Source organism: Typha angustifolia, chromosome 11 (genome assembly GCF_048772165.1).
Source record: "Typha angustifolia cultivar Huaian chromosome 11, ASM4877216v1, whole genome shotgun sequence".
NCBI lineage: Eukaryota > Viridiplantae > Streptophyta > Magnoliopsida > Poales > Typhaceae > Typha > Typha angustifolia.
Genome location: NC_133249.1, coordinates 1,821,377 through 1,839,505, shown reverse-complemented (window position 1 = coordinate 1,839,505; position 18,129 = coordinate 1,821,377). Strand labels below are relative to the sequence as shown.

Below are 18,129 nucleotides of genomic sequence, written 5' to 3'. Positions count from 1 at the left end.
TAGAAGAGCCTCTGCCCAAGGAAAATGTCTTAACAATATTCTACAGATGTCTGCATTACAGTGTCGTAAGTTAACCATTCGATGCAAACTAAATCAACTTATATTGGACATAGATACTATCCTATGAATACGATATTATATAATTTGCACATATACATGCAAAGACAGGGCCAGAGTAACAGTTGTACCCTCCATTTCTCTACTCTAAACAGCAGAGTATATATCTTAGCAGTCAAAACCATAAACATTACTACTATAAGAAGTTCCCTACCATGATAGAACGTGAAATATACTGAGAACAGGTAATTACAATAACTAGGTAACATAATATTTTCTTTACACAGGAAATGACATACATGTAACCTAAATAAGAAAAGCAATGGTTTAGTATGCTTTTCTTTTTTCTGGAGTAACAGGTAGACAAAGATACATAACAAGGAGCTGCTGCAAGGGATCTTGGATAGTATGAAACTGGATAAAGCTACTGCTAACTGGAACAATCACCTTCATATACATAGAGTATATAAAAGAACTTACATATTAGTCAGTATTGTGTGTCTGATCATGCTCAATAAAATCAAGGGCCTCCTCCTTTGCCACCACATTGACATGGCTAACTCTGTTCTTGTGTGTCACTCCATAGATCTTGTCTGCAACTTTCACAAGCTCTGACCGGAATGTGGTGGTTATGAACTGGGTATTAGCCATGTCTGCAAGACGACGAATCATATCTAAAAGAAAAGTTAAGATTTACGAGAAATAGGTTAGACCAGATCAAGGAATCTATATATTTAAGAGAATCTCCGGGCTGTCAATGCAAGGAAACCAATGAAAATATCTTGACTTCAAATACAAGAGGAGCTATTGGTAATAAATCACACATCTTGTAATTATCCTGCAGAAGAGCACTCGTGACTGTAAAAGCACGTGTTTATTGCAATTGGAACGAAAAAGGATACTACCAACAGCTGTTCTGTATTGGGGATCTAATGCAGCATCAATCTCATCAAATAAATAGAATGGAGCAGGGTCACAACGCTGGATAGCAAAAATCAGTGTTAACGCCACTACAGTTTTCTGACCACCAGACAATTGTTTCATAGATTGAGTTTCTCCTTGGCCCGTAAAGGAGACCTATCAGCATCCAAGGAAATTTGTTATACAAGTTTTCAGAATGAAAAAGGAGAAGTCAATCAGCTGTAAAAATTAGATTCCCCATGGTTCAAGCAGAATGAAAAAGGAGAAGTTATACATGCCTTCACTTTAACACCAATGTACTTTTCCACTCTTCCTTCAGGATCTGGTTCACGAGGCCCATCCTCATCATCATCTCCGCCACCATCACCATCCTTAAGAAAAGAAAACAGACATGCTAATCAACAAAGTCATATGAAGATAAGAGACCTATAAAGGTAATTTCCAGTAATCTGCTTCAAAAGACTTTCATAAATGCTGTTGATATTGTAAATTAATCATAATATGTGGTTGATTTTGTAAATGAATCATAAGATGCAGTTGATAAAAATGATGAATGAATAAGTTAACGTGACGATAGCCAATATGCTAAAGGAAGTTCACTGTTAAGATTTGCAAGCTAGAGCTAAAGAAGAATCCATAGATAAGTTCAGATTTAAAAATTAAGTGTTCTCCATGGAATGTGGATATAGAATATATGAAGCAACTTCTGTCAGCAAAATAATCTTGTAAAGTAGGAATTAACATGGAAATTCATCGGTCACCATTTTAACCATATACAGAGAAATGTACTTCAACATCAAGAATATAAATGAAAGCAAATAACTAAATAAAGGGTACCTTTTTCTTCATCATAACCAAGTAGCCATGGCCACCTTGCACAAGTTCAGCAAATACTTCTCGGAAGTGCCTTGCTACACCTTTGAATGTGCGCTCAATTGACTCATCCTTCCGTTGATCCAATACTGAAATCAATTCTCTGATTTTCTGCAACATTACCAATGATATGACAGTAACTTGAGATGCTATAAAATCTTATGGCAATCAAGAAGATTGAACATGACTTTAACCTTGAAAAGGTTACCTGATCACCTGCATCAAGTTCAGCCCGTCTTCTCTGTAGTTGTTCACGTTGATCCGTGAAGTTCACATATTGGTCAAGAGCCTTCTTGTTGACGTGGCTAAACTGTTTTAATTGTTCATTACACTCATAGAGCATTTTCTGCAATTGCTTTTTGCTTTTCTTTTTATACCTGTCATTTTCACAAGGAGAAAATATATGTATCATCCATGACACAATAGATATGACATGGTTCTATGGAAAAATAATGATCAGAAGGTTATTTCACAAACTACTGTTCTTTCACATTCTAATTGCATTGCTTGAAGATGGAGATGTTGGACATTTGAGACAATAGATAACTCCATGCTATCAGATTCTTTATTGTTTCATTCTTTGATTGATCAGATAAAAGAAAGACAATTTCAAAAGTCAGAACCACTGACCCCAACAAATACAACAATCTTATGGGCTGTTCAAACAAGTTCTTTAACTGTCAATTAATGAAGTTCATGGTGATGGTTACAAAAAAGTTTAGCCAATAGTGGTTATTGAATCTATATGCCAAGAAAGTAGGACGGGTAACATTTCCATGATGAATTCAATAACACAACCTATGCCACACAGATAATTTCTCCAATAAAAAATATAATAATTGAACAGACTGCTTTATTCATGTATACTTTGATATAATGTCAATTTCATAAACCTCAACAATAATCCACATGCTTAATTATTCACAAGAACTATGACTGGTCAATAGATAATCACTAAACAACTTTCATCTTAATGTGATTGCTAGAAACAGATAGAATACAATTTCAACCTTTTATATTAAAGCAAATAGCTGAAAACAAGCACGCTAGAAACTAAAGCTCAATTTGATGACTTGTTGAGACAATCACCAAATCATATCAAACTTATCCTGTTATACATTTTGAAATCACAATAGAAAATGTCTTTCAAAATTAGAAACGATTGTAGCATCAGAAATATCTTTATGAATATTGACAAATTTTCTCCAAAACTTAAATACCTATAATTAGGGGTGAAAACGGATCAGATACGGATCGGATAGTGCTCAACCCATATCCGGATCCGTATTTTTAGTTCGGATACGGATTCGGATACGGATATTAGACGGATAGTAAAATTTAAAATCATATCCTGATTAAACGGATACGGATAATTTTCGGATAAAAGATCGGATCTTAAACGGATATTAATTAAATTTAAAATAATTATAATATTTTATTTAAATATAATTAACACAAAATTATTAAGAGTTTTACAACAAAATTTTTTTTTGTATGTCGAATATATAAAATTAGAGAAATTAATCTATATAAATAATATATAACGCATTATTAGTAATAATATTAATACTTACTATTTAAATAAGCAAACTAAAAATTGTAAATCATTTAAAAAAATATGCGGATAAACGGATATCCGATATCCGTATCCGAATCCGAAAAATTTATCCGATCCGTATCCGAATTTTTTTCAAAAATTCTATCCGTATCCGAATCCGAATCCGAGTCGGATAGAATTTTTTTATTCGAATCCGATCCGAGTCGGGTCGGAGTTAATCCGACCCGTTTTCACCCCTACCTGTAATACATCTTGACAACTCTAAGTCCAATGAATATAAAGATAATTTGATGTAAAGAAGCAAACAAAAAAAAAATACTGCCAAGTAGGTTTTATTTTCAATTTAGAAGGAATAAAGTGGCCTAAAGATAAAACACTAGGATGTTCTGTTTCCCTTTCTTTTGATATCACATATCAGCTATCAAAAGGATTCACCAGACACCAGAAAGTCAAAAGTCTTAAACCTCAACATAAATATCACTAAAAGGAGCTATCCTAAAGAAAACGGAGGAAACAAAAAAATACAAATCATATATTATGTAATTAAGAGACATTTTAAATAAGAAAGAAGATAAGACTTCATGGATTATAGCCAGACAGAAGAGAGAAATTCTGCAGCATGTAAAGAAGCAAACAATTAAAATGAATCTAAGGCTACAGATATCTTTCAGCTAAAAAAAATCCAGTTCAAGTATATGTAAAGCTACTTGTAATAGATAAAATTCAAGGAAAACTTCTACATTTCAAAAGCATCAGAAGGCAGTGAACCCAAATCCCGGATCTTTTTCATGCATTCCTCCTGCTTAGCTATATGCATACTTCGGTTGTTCATCAATTGTTCCAAATCTTTTCCTCCATCTTGAAGTGTTCGCTCATATTTTGCTTCAAGTGACTGCATCATAAAGAACAGTCATGAAACAACAAACATGACCATGAACAACACACCCAGATTAGCACTGCTTACTTTCAGCTCTTCCTTTTGCCTTTTTATTGCCTCTGTTCTTTTAGAGAGGCCATTTACAGCTTCCACACTTGCTGCAGAATGATAATTTTCAACTAGGTGAGGCATACAAAATTTAATTCATAATAGAAGAGAAAGAAATGCATCAGGTGTTCTGCCTTTGAGCTGCTGGGTGATCTCTTCAACAGTTGCTTTTGAGTTTCTCAACTCCTGCCTTTTTGATTCAGCTTCCATTGGCAAGGTTTTAGAATCTGCAGACAAAATGATAGCTTCCAGCTCCTGCTGTCGTCTTACAAGGTTTGTTGACAAATTAGTTTCCAATTCTTCCTTTCTGGTCTCGATCTGCACAGAACAAATGGATGATCAACAAGGATTTTATAGAGCGGGCCAGTTAGTAAAAGGGTAAATTTTCTTCATCGACCTCTATCCGATTAGTTCTACATGAGAGAAGTGTCTCTTTCAATTTTGTAATTTCAGGATTTAATCGTGAAAGAAGATTCTTTTCTTCTGGTGTAAGTTGATCAATAAGGTCTGTGCCCATTTCAGCTCGTTTCATTGCAATGCCAGCTCGAATTTGATCAATTTGATTATGGATATTTGAAAGTGATTTTTCCTGCAAGGAAACTAACAGACTCCCATCACATTGTCATGTATAATCAAACAACTGCTACCATAAAGGAACTATCAATGAACTATGGAGAAGATCATCAGGTCGAAAAATATTTTTGCGCACCTTTTTCTCAAGAGCTTTGGTAATTGATTGCTTCTGCTTGATTGAACTAAGAATGTCATTTTTAAGCTGTTCCAGTTCAGACTTGGCATGATCACGGTCAGCATCCATTTTCTGTTGTTCAGTAACTAGTTTTGTAATTTCCTGGTCTATCTGTAAGGGAAGTTAAGGAAAACAAACATACCTGACATTCATGTTACTTGCATAAATAGGTAAAATTTGTCGGAGGTAGATTGAAGACAACTATTACCTCATTGGATATTATAAACAATACAATAGGAGCAATCACATATGGTACATATGACATGCTACTGTCTTGACAGTGTTAGTTTCCAACAAGAGATTAACGACATAACATGTGCGCCTGTAGCCTGTTAAAAATTATAACTCTAGTTCTTTACTAGCATATAATAATTCTGGCTTCTGTATAATATATGCACGGGAAACAAAGCTTCTGAATTGCATTTGTACTTCCACATGGCAAAGTTCCTTGTGACAGTAATAAAAAATAATTATTACAAAATAATAAGAACTGATAAAAGTTGAAAGACCAGACAAGTTATCTGGACTGACTCCAGGAACTGGAGACGGTAAGCAATATACTAAGGATATCTTTCAGTTTCTTTCCAATCTCCTCTAGCTCCACTGTTTTTTTGTGTATCAATAACTTACTTTCCCTAATGATTTTCACAAATTTCAGTTTTGAACGTCTAAAATCGTAGAATCCTCCAGTCATACCACCTTTCTTGCTTACTTGATCACCTGATATATTATTTAATGTGTCAACAAATTAACAGATAAAAGAGAACAGCAGATTGACTGAGTGATTTAGCCCGGCACCTTCCAATGTGATGCAATCAAGACTGTTAGTTCGAGCGACTTTTGTAGCAATATCCAAGTCCCGACATATCACTGTCCTTCCAAAAACCTAATATGGAAATCAATGAAGGATAAGCTCCAGGATCTCAAGGTAAAAAAATTTGAACTTCTATTAGGGAATGTCTAGAACTACAGATCACTTGACATACCATCCAACAACTTTGAGATGAGTAAAACCAGTCACAAGAAGGAATAAATGCATACAGATTTAACTAAGAGACAGGCCAAGGATATATAAAAATTGCATATAAACAGGTCAAGAGCATTTATAGATATAAAGTAACTGATGGAATTTGGTATATAGCATATAGTCGAGAGTTATAAATAGACAATAATGTACAAATGGCACGAAAAAACAATTATGGCAAACTCATCAACCAAGGCAGATAAACACAAAATGAATAATGCAAAACATACCTGTGAAAAGGCAGGAACATAATCAGAACGGAATTTCAATTTCTTTAACATAGGGACAACATCTGAACTTTGTGGATAAGTAATCTCTGGAACTTTTACCCTGTTCAGTGGTATAAATGTCACCCGACCACCTTTCTCTGCAGTCAGATATCTAATTATCTTAGTTGAAATATCATCTGATTCGACCACCACATGGAATAAGCTGAGACAGTGGAAAAAGCATAGAAAAACCATCAGAATGAACACCAAAACAAGACAGAAATCAACATATTATCAAGCTGTGCAGAAAAAAGGATTCTCATGTTTGATCCTTCGGACCTGTTTCCAGCAGTGACTTCAACAGCAGTAAAGAACTTCTCCTCACATTCAACTAATTCTAATATTGGACCAAATACTCCTTTAATGTTGTGGTCCTTTATGATCCTATTGACAGAACTCAGTCCTCTTCTGGTATCCTAAAGAAAGTTGGGCATAAAGACTTATCATCATTTAACACAAATTGCTTCAGGAAAAAAAAGAATCAAGCAAATCAGATGATTTAAGCATTCTCCAACTTATTCACAAATGGCAAATTAACATAACATAATAACCAAGTTCCAAATAGCTTGTCAGATCAATCTGATAAGACTAAGGATCAAAAATGAAAAAAGAGATGAAACCTACAGGTAAACCTCATTCAGATTCATTGGCTGGATTCTGATTTGCTTAACTTTTATTACTTGGGTTTGATCAGGTTTGTCTTCAGTAGGAGTGGCCAAAGTAGGCCTTAACAGGGAAGCTTATGCAGTAGCAAATTAAAGAGCACTAACAAATGAAGTAACAACAAGAATATAAGGCATCTTTGAATAAAAGGTGATTTTGTAAGTTTATCAACTTTCAGAAATAACAAGCTATAATGGAGAAAACAAATCAATTCCTGATGTTTAAATCTGATAAAATATATTTTTTATTACATGAACTAACAATCCATATACATCAGAAAAAACTTAAAAACAAATCATATACATCAGGAAAAACTTACACCAGGTGTAGCATGATCCAGACTCTTTTGTCCCTTCACAAGATCTGATCTAAGCCTGTCAATTTCAGCTGAAAGCTCCGTTTCTTCTTTCCAAAGAGACCTGGAACATAATCACTCCTAAGCAAGACGAACACCTAGAGAAGTTCTTGTTTCATCAAAAAAGTAGCCACTAACTTTAAGTGAAACCTTACTTCCTGATATCTTGTAGTTCGTCCCTCTGTTTCCTTAAACTACTAGAATCATCTTGCTCCTTGGTAATAAGAGATTCAAGCCTTCTTGATTCACCTCTTCGATCCTCAATGTATATTTCCAACTTATGTTCCTCAGCTTTGAGCTCCTGGATTTCATCCTGAAGTTTTTTCTCCTATAAACAGGTACAATCACATGTGAGGAGGCAAACATGTCAAGAAATACAACTCTGCTTTGAGGGTCTATATGTTCCAAAAAAGAGAGAAATTAGCAATTGAGGGGCTCTTCAGATAGTTAAATATACAGAAAGCCAGCAGATTGCTTCTCTTAACAATTATGGTGAAACTATTAAGTAGGACATCATTCTGAGTTGGTGATAAACAACAGACATGCAAGGATGTTTTAGCATCTCTCAGGTGGACAGTAATACACCACTGTCTTTCACTTGACTCTAGATTATTTGGGCCTAGGGTAATAAGAGATTAAAACAACTTCTTACATCAATGTTTACTTTTTTTTCTCAATTTTCTTTATGTTCATTCTATATCTATCATCAACCTGTTTAATTACCTGATTGATATTAGATGAAAGCACACGTTCAAGATCATCAATTTCCTTTTGGAGCCATTTATCACGAGCAGCTTTGCTCGCAAACTGGGTAGCTCGTCCTTGCTTTTGGTATAGGATACTCAGCTGCTTCTCTCGATCCATTATGCTATCTCAAGGAAAAGAATATTAAAGGATTATTATTTAAACCCATATATAAGTCCCATGGCTTAGTGATACAGAAAATGGAAGCAAAATTGTGTAGCTTTATACCCTTTAGTTATTTCCTCCTCTTCTGCTACTTTTGACTGGTGCAGAGGCCTGATTGTGCTGAGCTCATTCCTAGATTCTTGTATCTCTTTTCTGAGGATTTCCAACTGCCTTGCAGCATCATCCTGCTAGCAGTGACAGGTGAATATATATAACAAGAAAATTTAATAGACAAATGTGTAACACCACCCATTACAAACCTTGCTTCGGACTTCTCCAGAAATTCTCTCTTCCAGGTCTCTCAAATCGAGTTCAATTTGTGCATGCATCTTCAATGCCTCTGTTCGTCTCTTCTCTGTCCCTTCTTTCTTTTCTCTCAAGTCATGAATGCCTTTAGTTGAAACTTTGAATTCCTTCTCCAAAGACTTAATCTTTTCACGAACATCTACTACTTCATTGTCCGCACTAGTCATCTTCTCAGAAATTTTCCTCCGGTTCTCTTCTATCTACAAGCAAGCAGAGGAAGTCTTGAATAACACATCAGAGGAGAAAATAGAAATTAACAATCGAAAAGTAAAAAACCAGTGGTTCTTGAAAAAAAAAAACTCTCAATATGACCGTTCCACTGTAAGAATACTGTTACATGAATTCATGCATACATATAAACACATACAAATAATATTTGGAAAGAAAGACTAGAAAAAAATATATACTATCATATGTAAAAAGAAACTGACATACAGTGAAACATGATTGTTCTAGATAGTAAAATTTAAATGACAAAATCATTTGGGAGAAGCCACTCATCAGAACTACAAGCTATATACATTCCCAAAAGTATCTACTATGAAGAATATCACAAAGAACTAATAAGTATCACAATGAACAGCATGCAACTGTTCCAAGGGAAACCACAAAAGCACAAGACATTTTTTACACCAGATGTTTAGATTGTAGGTCATACAACAAATAAGCAATGATGCAAGAATTAGTTTCCACACCAAGAGTCTGTCATAATATCAACTAATAAGCGAGGACAGTTTAACTACAGGAAAGAAAAGAAAAGAAAAGAAAAAAAAAAAACCTTATCTAATTTGCATGCTAAATGCCAAAACAATGGCCCAAAAACACAAAAAAGAAGAAAATTCCAAAGATGATCCCAAATCCATCAGGTTCGATCCGGTTATTGTCTACACACAGTCTAAATATCTATCTATACATAAATACCTGCATTCAGCATCATTTATAGTAGATTGCTCCTTGTGCCTATAAAGAGCATATGAAATGACTATATGCAGAGATCTCTCTTTGCTTTCTCTTACAATTCAGTCTGTTCCTAGTGAGCTACATAATAATCGGTAACCCTATCTGAAGTTAGTAGGCTGCTAGCCTTGCCTAAATAATGTAACCACAATTGAAGTACAACTAAACCAACAGAATCATATCATTGATCTGTCCAAACTAGGAAAAATGCAACAAACTACCGGAATCAAACTTCCAAGCTCAGCCAGACAGAATATATATATGTATATATAATTTATGTCATGTCAAATAGTCAAACCTCACCACCTAGAAGAATTACTTGCCTCCACTGCTCAAAAAGCACATAGCAGAGACACAGGTGAAAACTAAATTTAAGCAAACAAGGTCATCAAATGCTAGTCAGCAGTCTTGTCGTGAATGGAAAATATTAATAGAAATGTGTAAATATCCTTACGTAAAACTCTAATGCTTATGGTAAGCAACAAAATAATGTAGAACACAGGGCAACTAGATCTCCATCTCCGTCAAATAAGTTGTTTATGTAAATACTACTTCCTGCTCATGGTGATTCAAGATTTCTAATCAGGTAAAATTCTTGCTTCCATACTACATTCACATGAAGGATAGATTCATAATATTTGCTATAATTCCACAATTAAATGCTTTCCTAGATAAATACGTTTCCTTCAGTTGCCCAGTATATATTCATGTCCTACCTTGTATGTATATAAATCCTATCTCAGCTGCTGTTTAGTACCAAATTTGTCATGAAAAGGAAATTCAACCATGTAGTATATGTAGCTTCTTAAGAAGGCTACATGTTAAAATTCATTTGCTCAAAGAAACTGACCTCTGCTAAATCGTCCCTAGCATCATTCAGTTCATGGTCCAAGATGGTATACTCAAGTGATCTCCGTTGCTTGTCCAGCTGCTGATACTTTTTCAGTTCTTCTTTTTCTTCATCAAGTTCCCGTAATCTCTCCTCCAAGTATTGAACAACTTGATCTATCTGCTTTCTTTTATTACCTGTTAGCAACTAAGATTAGGTGAGTCCTGAACTAAGGCAACACAAAGGAATTAAAAAGAATAAGTCAACAAAATATGTCAACTTGCCAGTTTCTTGCATTATTTTCAAGCTCTCACGTCTTCTCTCCTCATAAACACGGGTCCCACCAATCTCCTTCAGTAGATCCAGTCGCTCAGAGTCTTTCATTAATGTAAGAGATGCTATCTGCGTATTATGACAAACTATACTTGTAAGAACTAAAATCTTGAACCGACAAACAGCAAGAAGAAAGGAAAAAGGAAGCAAACTACAAGCTACAAACCTTCCCTTGCTGGACAACATAGTATGGGTTTGAGCGAGAGAAACCAGCACTTTCCAGCAAATTCATCACTTCCGTCTTTCTAAGTACACAATCAGGTGCAAAATATGGTCAAGAAAAAGAAAATGACATTGCTGAATCGGTTTAGCGATAAAGAGCAACATACGTGACATGCTTCCCATCCAAGAAATATTCATCCTTTTTCAGACCAATTGTTCGACGCAACCTCACCTCTTCCTTATCAACCTGCATAACACAATGTTCCTTAGATTTACACGCAACCAGACTACAAATATTCTTCAGTACAGTTGTTAAGAACCATCATGGAAAGCGGACTGACTGAGTCAAAAGAAAATTTTGGCTAAAATTCACAAATGTTCTACCAAAAAATATTGATGCCAGCCTTCTTCAGATGGGACTATTATCAACTAAGCAAAGGTAACTTCAAAAATCATATACATCATACTATACACAATAGTGTGACCCATTAGTTTCGCATTCATAATTGTCCTTAAAGATTCACTTTTAATTAAATAAAAAAACAGAATTGGGCATTAGAAACTTACAGGAATGCGATTATCAGAATTGTCAAACACTATCTCCACAAAAGCAGAGACAACTTGGTGTCCAGCACCTTCCTGATCATTATGAAGAGAGTTGACTTCAAAGGCCCTTATTAGATATAACATGTAAAAAGGCCAATCAAGGAAAGAAATCATACATGGAGAAGGGCATGCCTATCTTCACTCCGCAAGTTCTGGAACAGATCACTAAGGACAAATCTTATGGCTACAAGTGTGTCCATATCCCGGAAAAAAAAAAAAAAAGAAGCAGTCAAGCAAAGGTAAGAATGCTAACCAACTGAGACTGGAAAGTTTGATAAGTAAAGATTAGCAGGTTACCGTGGAAAAAGTTCGTCTTTCCAGATCCATTAGCACCGACTGGCAAACATGTAAAGAACTATGTCATGCATACTCACAGAAGTAATCAACAACCAAGGAAACCAAAATGATCGTAGTGTTACTTTTCTGCATATTTCAACCTTCACTACTCATCTCATGAACTTTTAATAATTTTTCATTTTTCCAAATTGCTCATATGACGATAGGAAAAATTCATATTTCACCACTATCAGGAGACTATATAAGTACGTATATCAAAAGGCCAATGTTTTAGGTCAGAAATACCAGTAGACAGATAATTGACTGGAAGAAACACATCAATTGCCTCGAGTAGGCCTTGCAGTGAATAATTGATACCTTGATAGTGCTGCCTCTGAACTCAGCTAGAGTTGGTTAACCTATTTAAAATATCAAGTGAATGTAACCTTCAACCTGCTGAATCATGAATTTGTCACACAAGGATCATGATACTCTCACTACTCGTCACTATTTATCATCAGAACTATGGATGTCGCAATAATTTGACTCCTATTCAAGCATCCAATCTTACTACACCCCATTTCCCTGACTAACCTACAGATGCTCTTCTGGAGCTAAGAAGGCATGAACAGCGTTCGTAAATTGTTGTGTGCGACTTAAATGGTTATTGGCAACTTCCTAAAGAGGAAAGAAAATTTACCGACGCAATTTACTTTAGGGCTGAAGGGATCTGTAGAGATTTCTTCCTTGTAGCTCTTGAACCCTTCGATGATAACCTGCTCAAAGAAATTTCATTAATAATCACAATAAAAACGCACCAAATTGAAAAAATAAGAAACAAAACAGATAGTACCTTCTTTATATACATCTTAGAACTCGAGTGGAAACACCATCAGAGACCTACAAAGACAAAAATCAGCAAGTATGGGATAAAAATCGAAAACCTAGCTAGCTACCAAATTGACGAGAAATTAGCAGATCGAAATTGGCGGCAAAGTCAATAAGTGGAAAGGAAACCCTAATTCCAGCTGAGTAAACCCCAGATTCGAGAGCTAGGGTTTCTTCGAGCCGCGAAGAGAGGGCAAGGGAAGAGAAGAGAGAGAACGGGGTGCGGAGAGAAGGGAGGGAGGGAGATGACCTCGTCGAGCGCAGTTGTGACCGGCAAGCACGGAGTCGTCTCGAAGAAGGAAACGGAGAGCGGGATTTTACAGCCAAGCTAATTGTATAGGCGGGAGCAGACGAATATACGATGATTTGGACTGCTTTTAATGTCGTACCGTATTTTTATTTTTATTTTCTGTTCCTTAAAAGAGTTTAAAACATTAATTACATTTTGGCCCCCTGAGTTATTCTTTATTTTCACCGAGACTTCTTATTTACTTTTTTATGACATTTTAACTGCTCGATTTATCTAATATGTTTATGCCTTCTCTCTTCTAAAATAAAAAGGTAAAAAAGCCCATACAATTTATCGTGTCACTATCAAGTGATATCTTTATAATTGAAAAGCAAACAGACAAAAGCCATAAAGTCATTTGGAAGATTTTATATAGTTTTATTTTTATTAGAGATAGCAGCTTATATGCGAGAATTCATTCATTTCAATATTATGATTATAAACTTGATACACAAAGAATATAAGATAGTTTAAATAAACCCTATAACTTAAGTAAGCATCAACGGCACAACAAAAGATGTACTATATCAATTCCAACAGTGTAGAAAATATGGTAAAATAAAAATATACTACAGTGACGACACGAAGAGTCTTCCAGTGGCTCCACCACGATTCTTGTAGATCTTGACTATTTTTAATGCACGCCCTTTTAAAAATCTACATGGAACGGCAATCAACATGTAAATGAAAAAATAAAAAGGAAAATAATAAAGATGATGAATGCCTCGTCTAGTGCTATAATAGTGATAGCACGCAATCTGATGGTATCATGGATAGAATTGACAGTGGCAGGATAGATTGGGGCAAAGAAAGGGGTAGTACAGCCCATGGAAATAATAAGCAATCCAATGTACTTATCCCAGAAGAAGAGTAACTTATTGTCGGAATCGATGTTGGTTTCTTAGTTGTCGATGAACAAATTCTCAAGAACAAAGAAGGCGACGTGGAGGTAAATGAGTATAAATTTGATGATGAAGATGGAGATGATGAAGGATCTCATGATTATAAGATAATCATAAGTGTGAGAAAGAAGAGCACGACTAGACATTATTGAATATGCGGTGATCCACGAGGACAAGAGTGGAAAGTCATTAGGGCAGAAGAAGTATAAAAGGAGATAAGTGATAAAAAAATAAAAAGAATATGCAATATGAAAGCGAGGGTTACTAGGAGTTGGAAGATATAGGGAGTAAAGAGAAGTGGGAGCACCAATAAGCTAGAAGGAAGAACAAGAAGAAAATAAAAGAAATTAAAAAAAATAGGCTCTTTTTAAAGAGAAGAAAAAACCTTTCTTCCCCTAGCTAGCTAGGCAAGATGAGGGGAGAGGAGATCATCTGCTTATTGGTGTCTAAAAATAATACTGAGGAAAAACCTTTATAAAGAAGAGAGGAAAAAGGCAGCCAAAACCTAACCGAGCTAAGACCAGTGTCTCAAAATAATAGTGTGAGATTCTATATAGTTAAGGAATCAATATATAACTAAAATGATATGCTAGTCTATGCATATATACAGATAATAATTTAAAAAATATATAGACATAGTTATTCCATAAAAATACAATTACAGTATCAGTTGAGTTCTCGTGTAGTTATCTAAGAACAGAATTAACTAGCTAGTGTGAAGCTAGCCAGCCTTAGCTCAATTGGATTTAATCTTTTCTAACAACACGTCTAAACCGTTTCATCTTACTGCATAACAAGTATCGACGCCTTCTCTGCTTCTCAACACTGTTTAGGCTTCATTAATATGGAGGCATTTTGTTTGTTTATTTGAATCTTCGTACAAAGAAGACTAGCATGACCTCTCGACGAGGATGACAACTACAAACGGGGAGAGGTAGTCCAATCTTTTATGTGGTTGTTAAGCTTGGGTTCAAGAAAGTGATTAGATTAATAAAAAGGGGCCATTGGAATATTAATTGGCTAGAACTTTGATTGGGGGTTATATACACAAATTAATTTGGTATAGAAAATTATATGGGATAAATAGAGAAAGATAAAATATGTTTAATTTAGAATGAAAGTTGGCGGGTGGTAAACTCGTTCACTAAACCACAGTATCGCAAGAGAAGTAATAGTTTGAGAGCATAGAGATGTTCACTGAAATCCAAGTTATACGCTTGTGAAGACTGAAGACAGACAACCCAAGTTATTACAATACAGCGACTAGCGAGACAAAGATAAAGCCTCTTTTTTTTTTTTCTTTTTCTTTTTTTGTAAAAAAAAAGGTTCGTAGGAAGTGATAGCGAGCTAAAATCCAATTCAGTTAACCATCGCAGTGCGAGATGAAGCGGAGCAGCTCGGTCAAATCTTTATACGACGACCCACCATCGTCCAACGCCTTCCTCGCCGCCTCTCCGAGCTCCTTCGCTTTCCTCCTCCTCTCTTCCCCTTCTTCTCCTCCATCCATCAACTCCCTCACCGCCTTCTCCACCTCCTCTCTGCCCACCGCCTCCACGGGCTTGCCCGCCATTATCCCCTGCTCCTTCCTCACCCCGACGTCCACCCCGATCCCGAGAACATCAACCACCAGCCTCTTGTTCAAGAGCTGGTCGGCGAAGTGCGGCCATGCGATCGCCGGTAGACCCGCCGATACTCCTTCCAGCACTGAGTTCCACCCGCAGTGCGTCACGTATCCCCCCACCGCCGGGTGCGATAGGATCAGCGCCTGCGGCGCCCAACCCTTTATCACCATCCCCGTCTCCTTGTTCCTCTCCTCGAACCCCTCTTCCGATAGCCACCTCCTCACCGGCGGCGACGCCTCGGTGTTTTTTATCACGAGGATGAACGGCACCCCGGACGCTTCCAGCCCCATCCCGATCTCAATGAGCTGGTTCGGGAAGAGGTAGGTGAGGCTGCCGAAGCTGACGTAGATGACGGATCTGGGCTTCTTTCCGTTTAGCCAATCGACGCATTTCTGCTCGTCGACCGATGCTTGCCCGCCTCTTCCGACATGTGCAGCCAAATCCTTGCTGCTGAGGCAAAGCGGTCCGATGCAGAACACCTTCTTGTTCACTGATTCGATGTACTTGGCGATGGAGGCGCCTTCCAAGAAGTCGAAGCTGTTCAGGACGAAGCCATCGGCGGCTTCCTCGGACTCGAGCGTCTTCGTGTTGAGCTCCTCCCAACGCTGACCGGCGAACCAGAAGGCCACCTCGTTGCTCGTGGCGACGATGCGGTGCGGGATTTCGGGGATCACGAAGGGCTCGGGGTTCTTGAGGAGGCCATGGGTTCGAGTCGCGTGGTAGCAGAGGAGGGCGAAGCAAGAGGTCCCGTGGAAGATTAGGCGCGGGATCTTGAGGTCCGAGGCGACGTCTTTGGTCCAGGGGTGGCACATGTCGGAGATGAGGCAGGTGGGAAGGGGTCGGCATTGGCGGAGGAGGGAGGCGAGGGGGTCGCGGAGGAGGGCGGTGGCTTGGAAGAAGAGGACGAAGTGGTCCTCGCTGTGGAGGAGGTCGAGGTTCTCGCAGCCGTCGGGGAGTCCCACGGAGGAGGCGGGGAAGGGGAGCTCAGCCAGGCGGAAGGGGAGGTGGGCGGAGAGGAAGCGGGCAGAGTTGACGGGGGTGGTGACGACGGTGACGAGGACGCCGCGGGAGGCGAGGAGGGTGGCGATGTCCATGGCGGGGATGAGGTGGCCCTGCGCCATCAGAGGGACGATCACCACGTGGGTCTGGGGATTAGTGGAAGCGAAGCCATTCGTGGCCATGGTCGAGCTCGGAGAGAAAGAAGAGGAGGGTTGGTGAGGAAGAAGAAAGAAATATTAAATTGAGATTGAGAAAGAAGTGGAGGGTTGGTGAGGAAGAAGAAAGAAATATTAAGCTGAGATCGCTGGAAGACAATACCCGAAGCTACGTACTACCTGTCTACCTCCCATTATTATCTATGAAGATTTCAGAGGGTTGGAAGATGCTGTCCCTGTTCATATATGATTAAGATTTACGATGACTACTTTTCCACGCTCTACTGACTACTGAGCTTAGTTTATGTTTGGCCTGGAGTTTATCGCATTACAAACAAAAATGACCTTTTTTTCCCATTTTGCAAAGAACATGCAAGTGTGGTACGAAGAAATACAACCTAATCATCCCAAATTAAAAGGTATATAATTGTAAAAGTAAACTAATACGACAGTAAATTCGACGTAGTGTGGTTCGAATATGTGTATTTAACTCCTCTAATAATTTTGATTGCATTGGTTATCCTAATTTTATTTTAAGAAACTATATAAGATCGTCGAATTTAAGCAGACGTGATAAATATTACTACTCATTCAACAGCTCATCGCCGTGCAAGGACTCCATATATATTAAAACAATAATATAATATATATATTATTATATTAGTTATTTTAAATTATTTAATAGATTATCTTAACGTTATTATTTTTTAATAAAAATATATGGTTAGAAAACTCTCATCGAGATCTTTAAAATAAGACTAATATTTAATAATTTCAGAAGTAATTTTAAATTACTAATTTTTTAATTAAACGCATCGAAATTATATTACACGAAATAAACTATTTTAATTTTTAATATTTGCATTGAGAATAATTTTGAATAATTATATTTTAGGATACATAATTTATTAGACACATTTTTATAAATCATAAAAAAATTTAAAATTTAAAATATTTCAAAAATAATTTAATATTAAACTCATTTTTATAAATAATAAAAATTTTAAATTTTAAATTAACTCAAAAATAATTCAATATTAGACTCATTTTAAAGGTCTCGAGATATTTCCAATGGTATTATTTTTATTAAAAATCGATTAGTAAAACTAATTTTATACTCAGTTTAACTAACTAAATTATTTAATAAAAAATATAAATAGAATTAAAATTATTAAATATAATAATTATTTGTCAATTTTAATATTTTTAAAAAGTTGAAATGACAAATAGAGCCGGACTACATTTTTATGGTGGGGCTTTTTTAAGCCCCATTGGAACTTAACCTGACTCCAAATTTAAGAGTTGCTGTTATTAGTTTATAGCATCACTACCTACCTGGCCACGTGTTATAATATACCTATCACTACCTACCTGGCCACGTGTTATAATATACCTAGCATATAGGGCACATGTGATTAAAGATGCCCTAGATGTTCTCCGATC

The 18,129-nt window shown here is 36.6% G+C and overlaps 2 protein-coding genes across 2 annotated transcripts; both read right to left on the bottom strand.

Moving 5' to 3' along the window:
* Positions 1-290: 290 nt before the first annotated feature.
* LOC140769875 (structural maintenance of chromosomes protein 3) lies at positions 291-13,080 on the bottom strand. The gene is made up of 29 exons (XM_073110763.1): positions 12,970-13,080; positions 12,685-12,731; positions 12,532-12,607; positions 11,853-11,891; positions 11,672-11,739; positions 11,517-11,588; positions 11,117-11,196; positions 10,954-11,032; positions 10,739-10,856; positions 10,476-10,651; positions 8,623-8,868; positions 8,426-8,547; positions 8,177-8,321; positions 7,609-7,781; positions 7,418-7,517; positions 6,715-6,851; positions 6,397-6,598; positions 5,941-6,028; positions 5,713-5,862; positions 5,104-5,255; positions 4,792-4,983; positions 4,529-4,712; positions 4,374-4,444; positions 4,150-4,301; positions 2,060-2,228; positions 1,816-1,962; positions 1,257-1,349; positions 960-1,134; positions 291-731 (listed from the first exon to the last, which is right to left on the bottom strand). The coding sequence occupies exons 2-29, from the start codon at positions 12,697-12,699 to the stop codon at positions 541-543; spliced, it is 3,612 nt and encodes a 1,203-aa protein (XP_072966864.1). The 5' UTR covers positions 12,700-12,731; positions 12,970-13,080; the 3' UTR covers positions 291-540.
* A 1,994-nt stretch (positions 13,081-15,074) lies between these two features.
* On the bottom strand, positions 15,075-16,848 carry LOC140770734 (UDP-glycosyltransferase 73C6-like). Its single transcript, XM_073111994.1, has one exon. It carries the CDS (start codon positions 16,711-16,713, stop codon positions 15,274-15,276), a length of 1,440 nt encoding a protein of 479 aa, XP_072968095.1. The 5' UTR covers positions 16,714-16,848; the 3' UTR covers positions 15,075-15,273.
* Between the last annotated feature and the right edge of the window lie 1,281 nt (positions 16,849-18,129).

What these genes read in the sequence shown, in the direction of transcription:
- LOC140769875 (XM_073110763.1), bottom strand. An exon ending in ATTCTGATAATCGCATTCCT is followed by an intron (nt 11,197 to 11,516) that starts GTAAGTTTCTAA and finishes TGTGTTATGCAG; the next exon opens with GTTGATAAGGAAGAGGTGAG. An exon ending in ACATTGGTGTTAAAGTGAAG is followed by an intron (nt 1,135 to 1,256) that starts GCATGTATAACT and finishes GGATGCTGATAG; the next exon opens with GTCTCCTTTACGGGCCAAGG.
- LOC140770734 (XM_073111994.1), bottom strand. Translation starts at nt 16,713, where the DNA reads ATGGCCACGAATGGCTTCGCTTCCACTAATCCCCAGACCCACGTGGTG.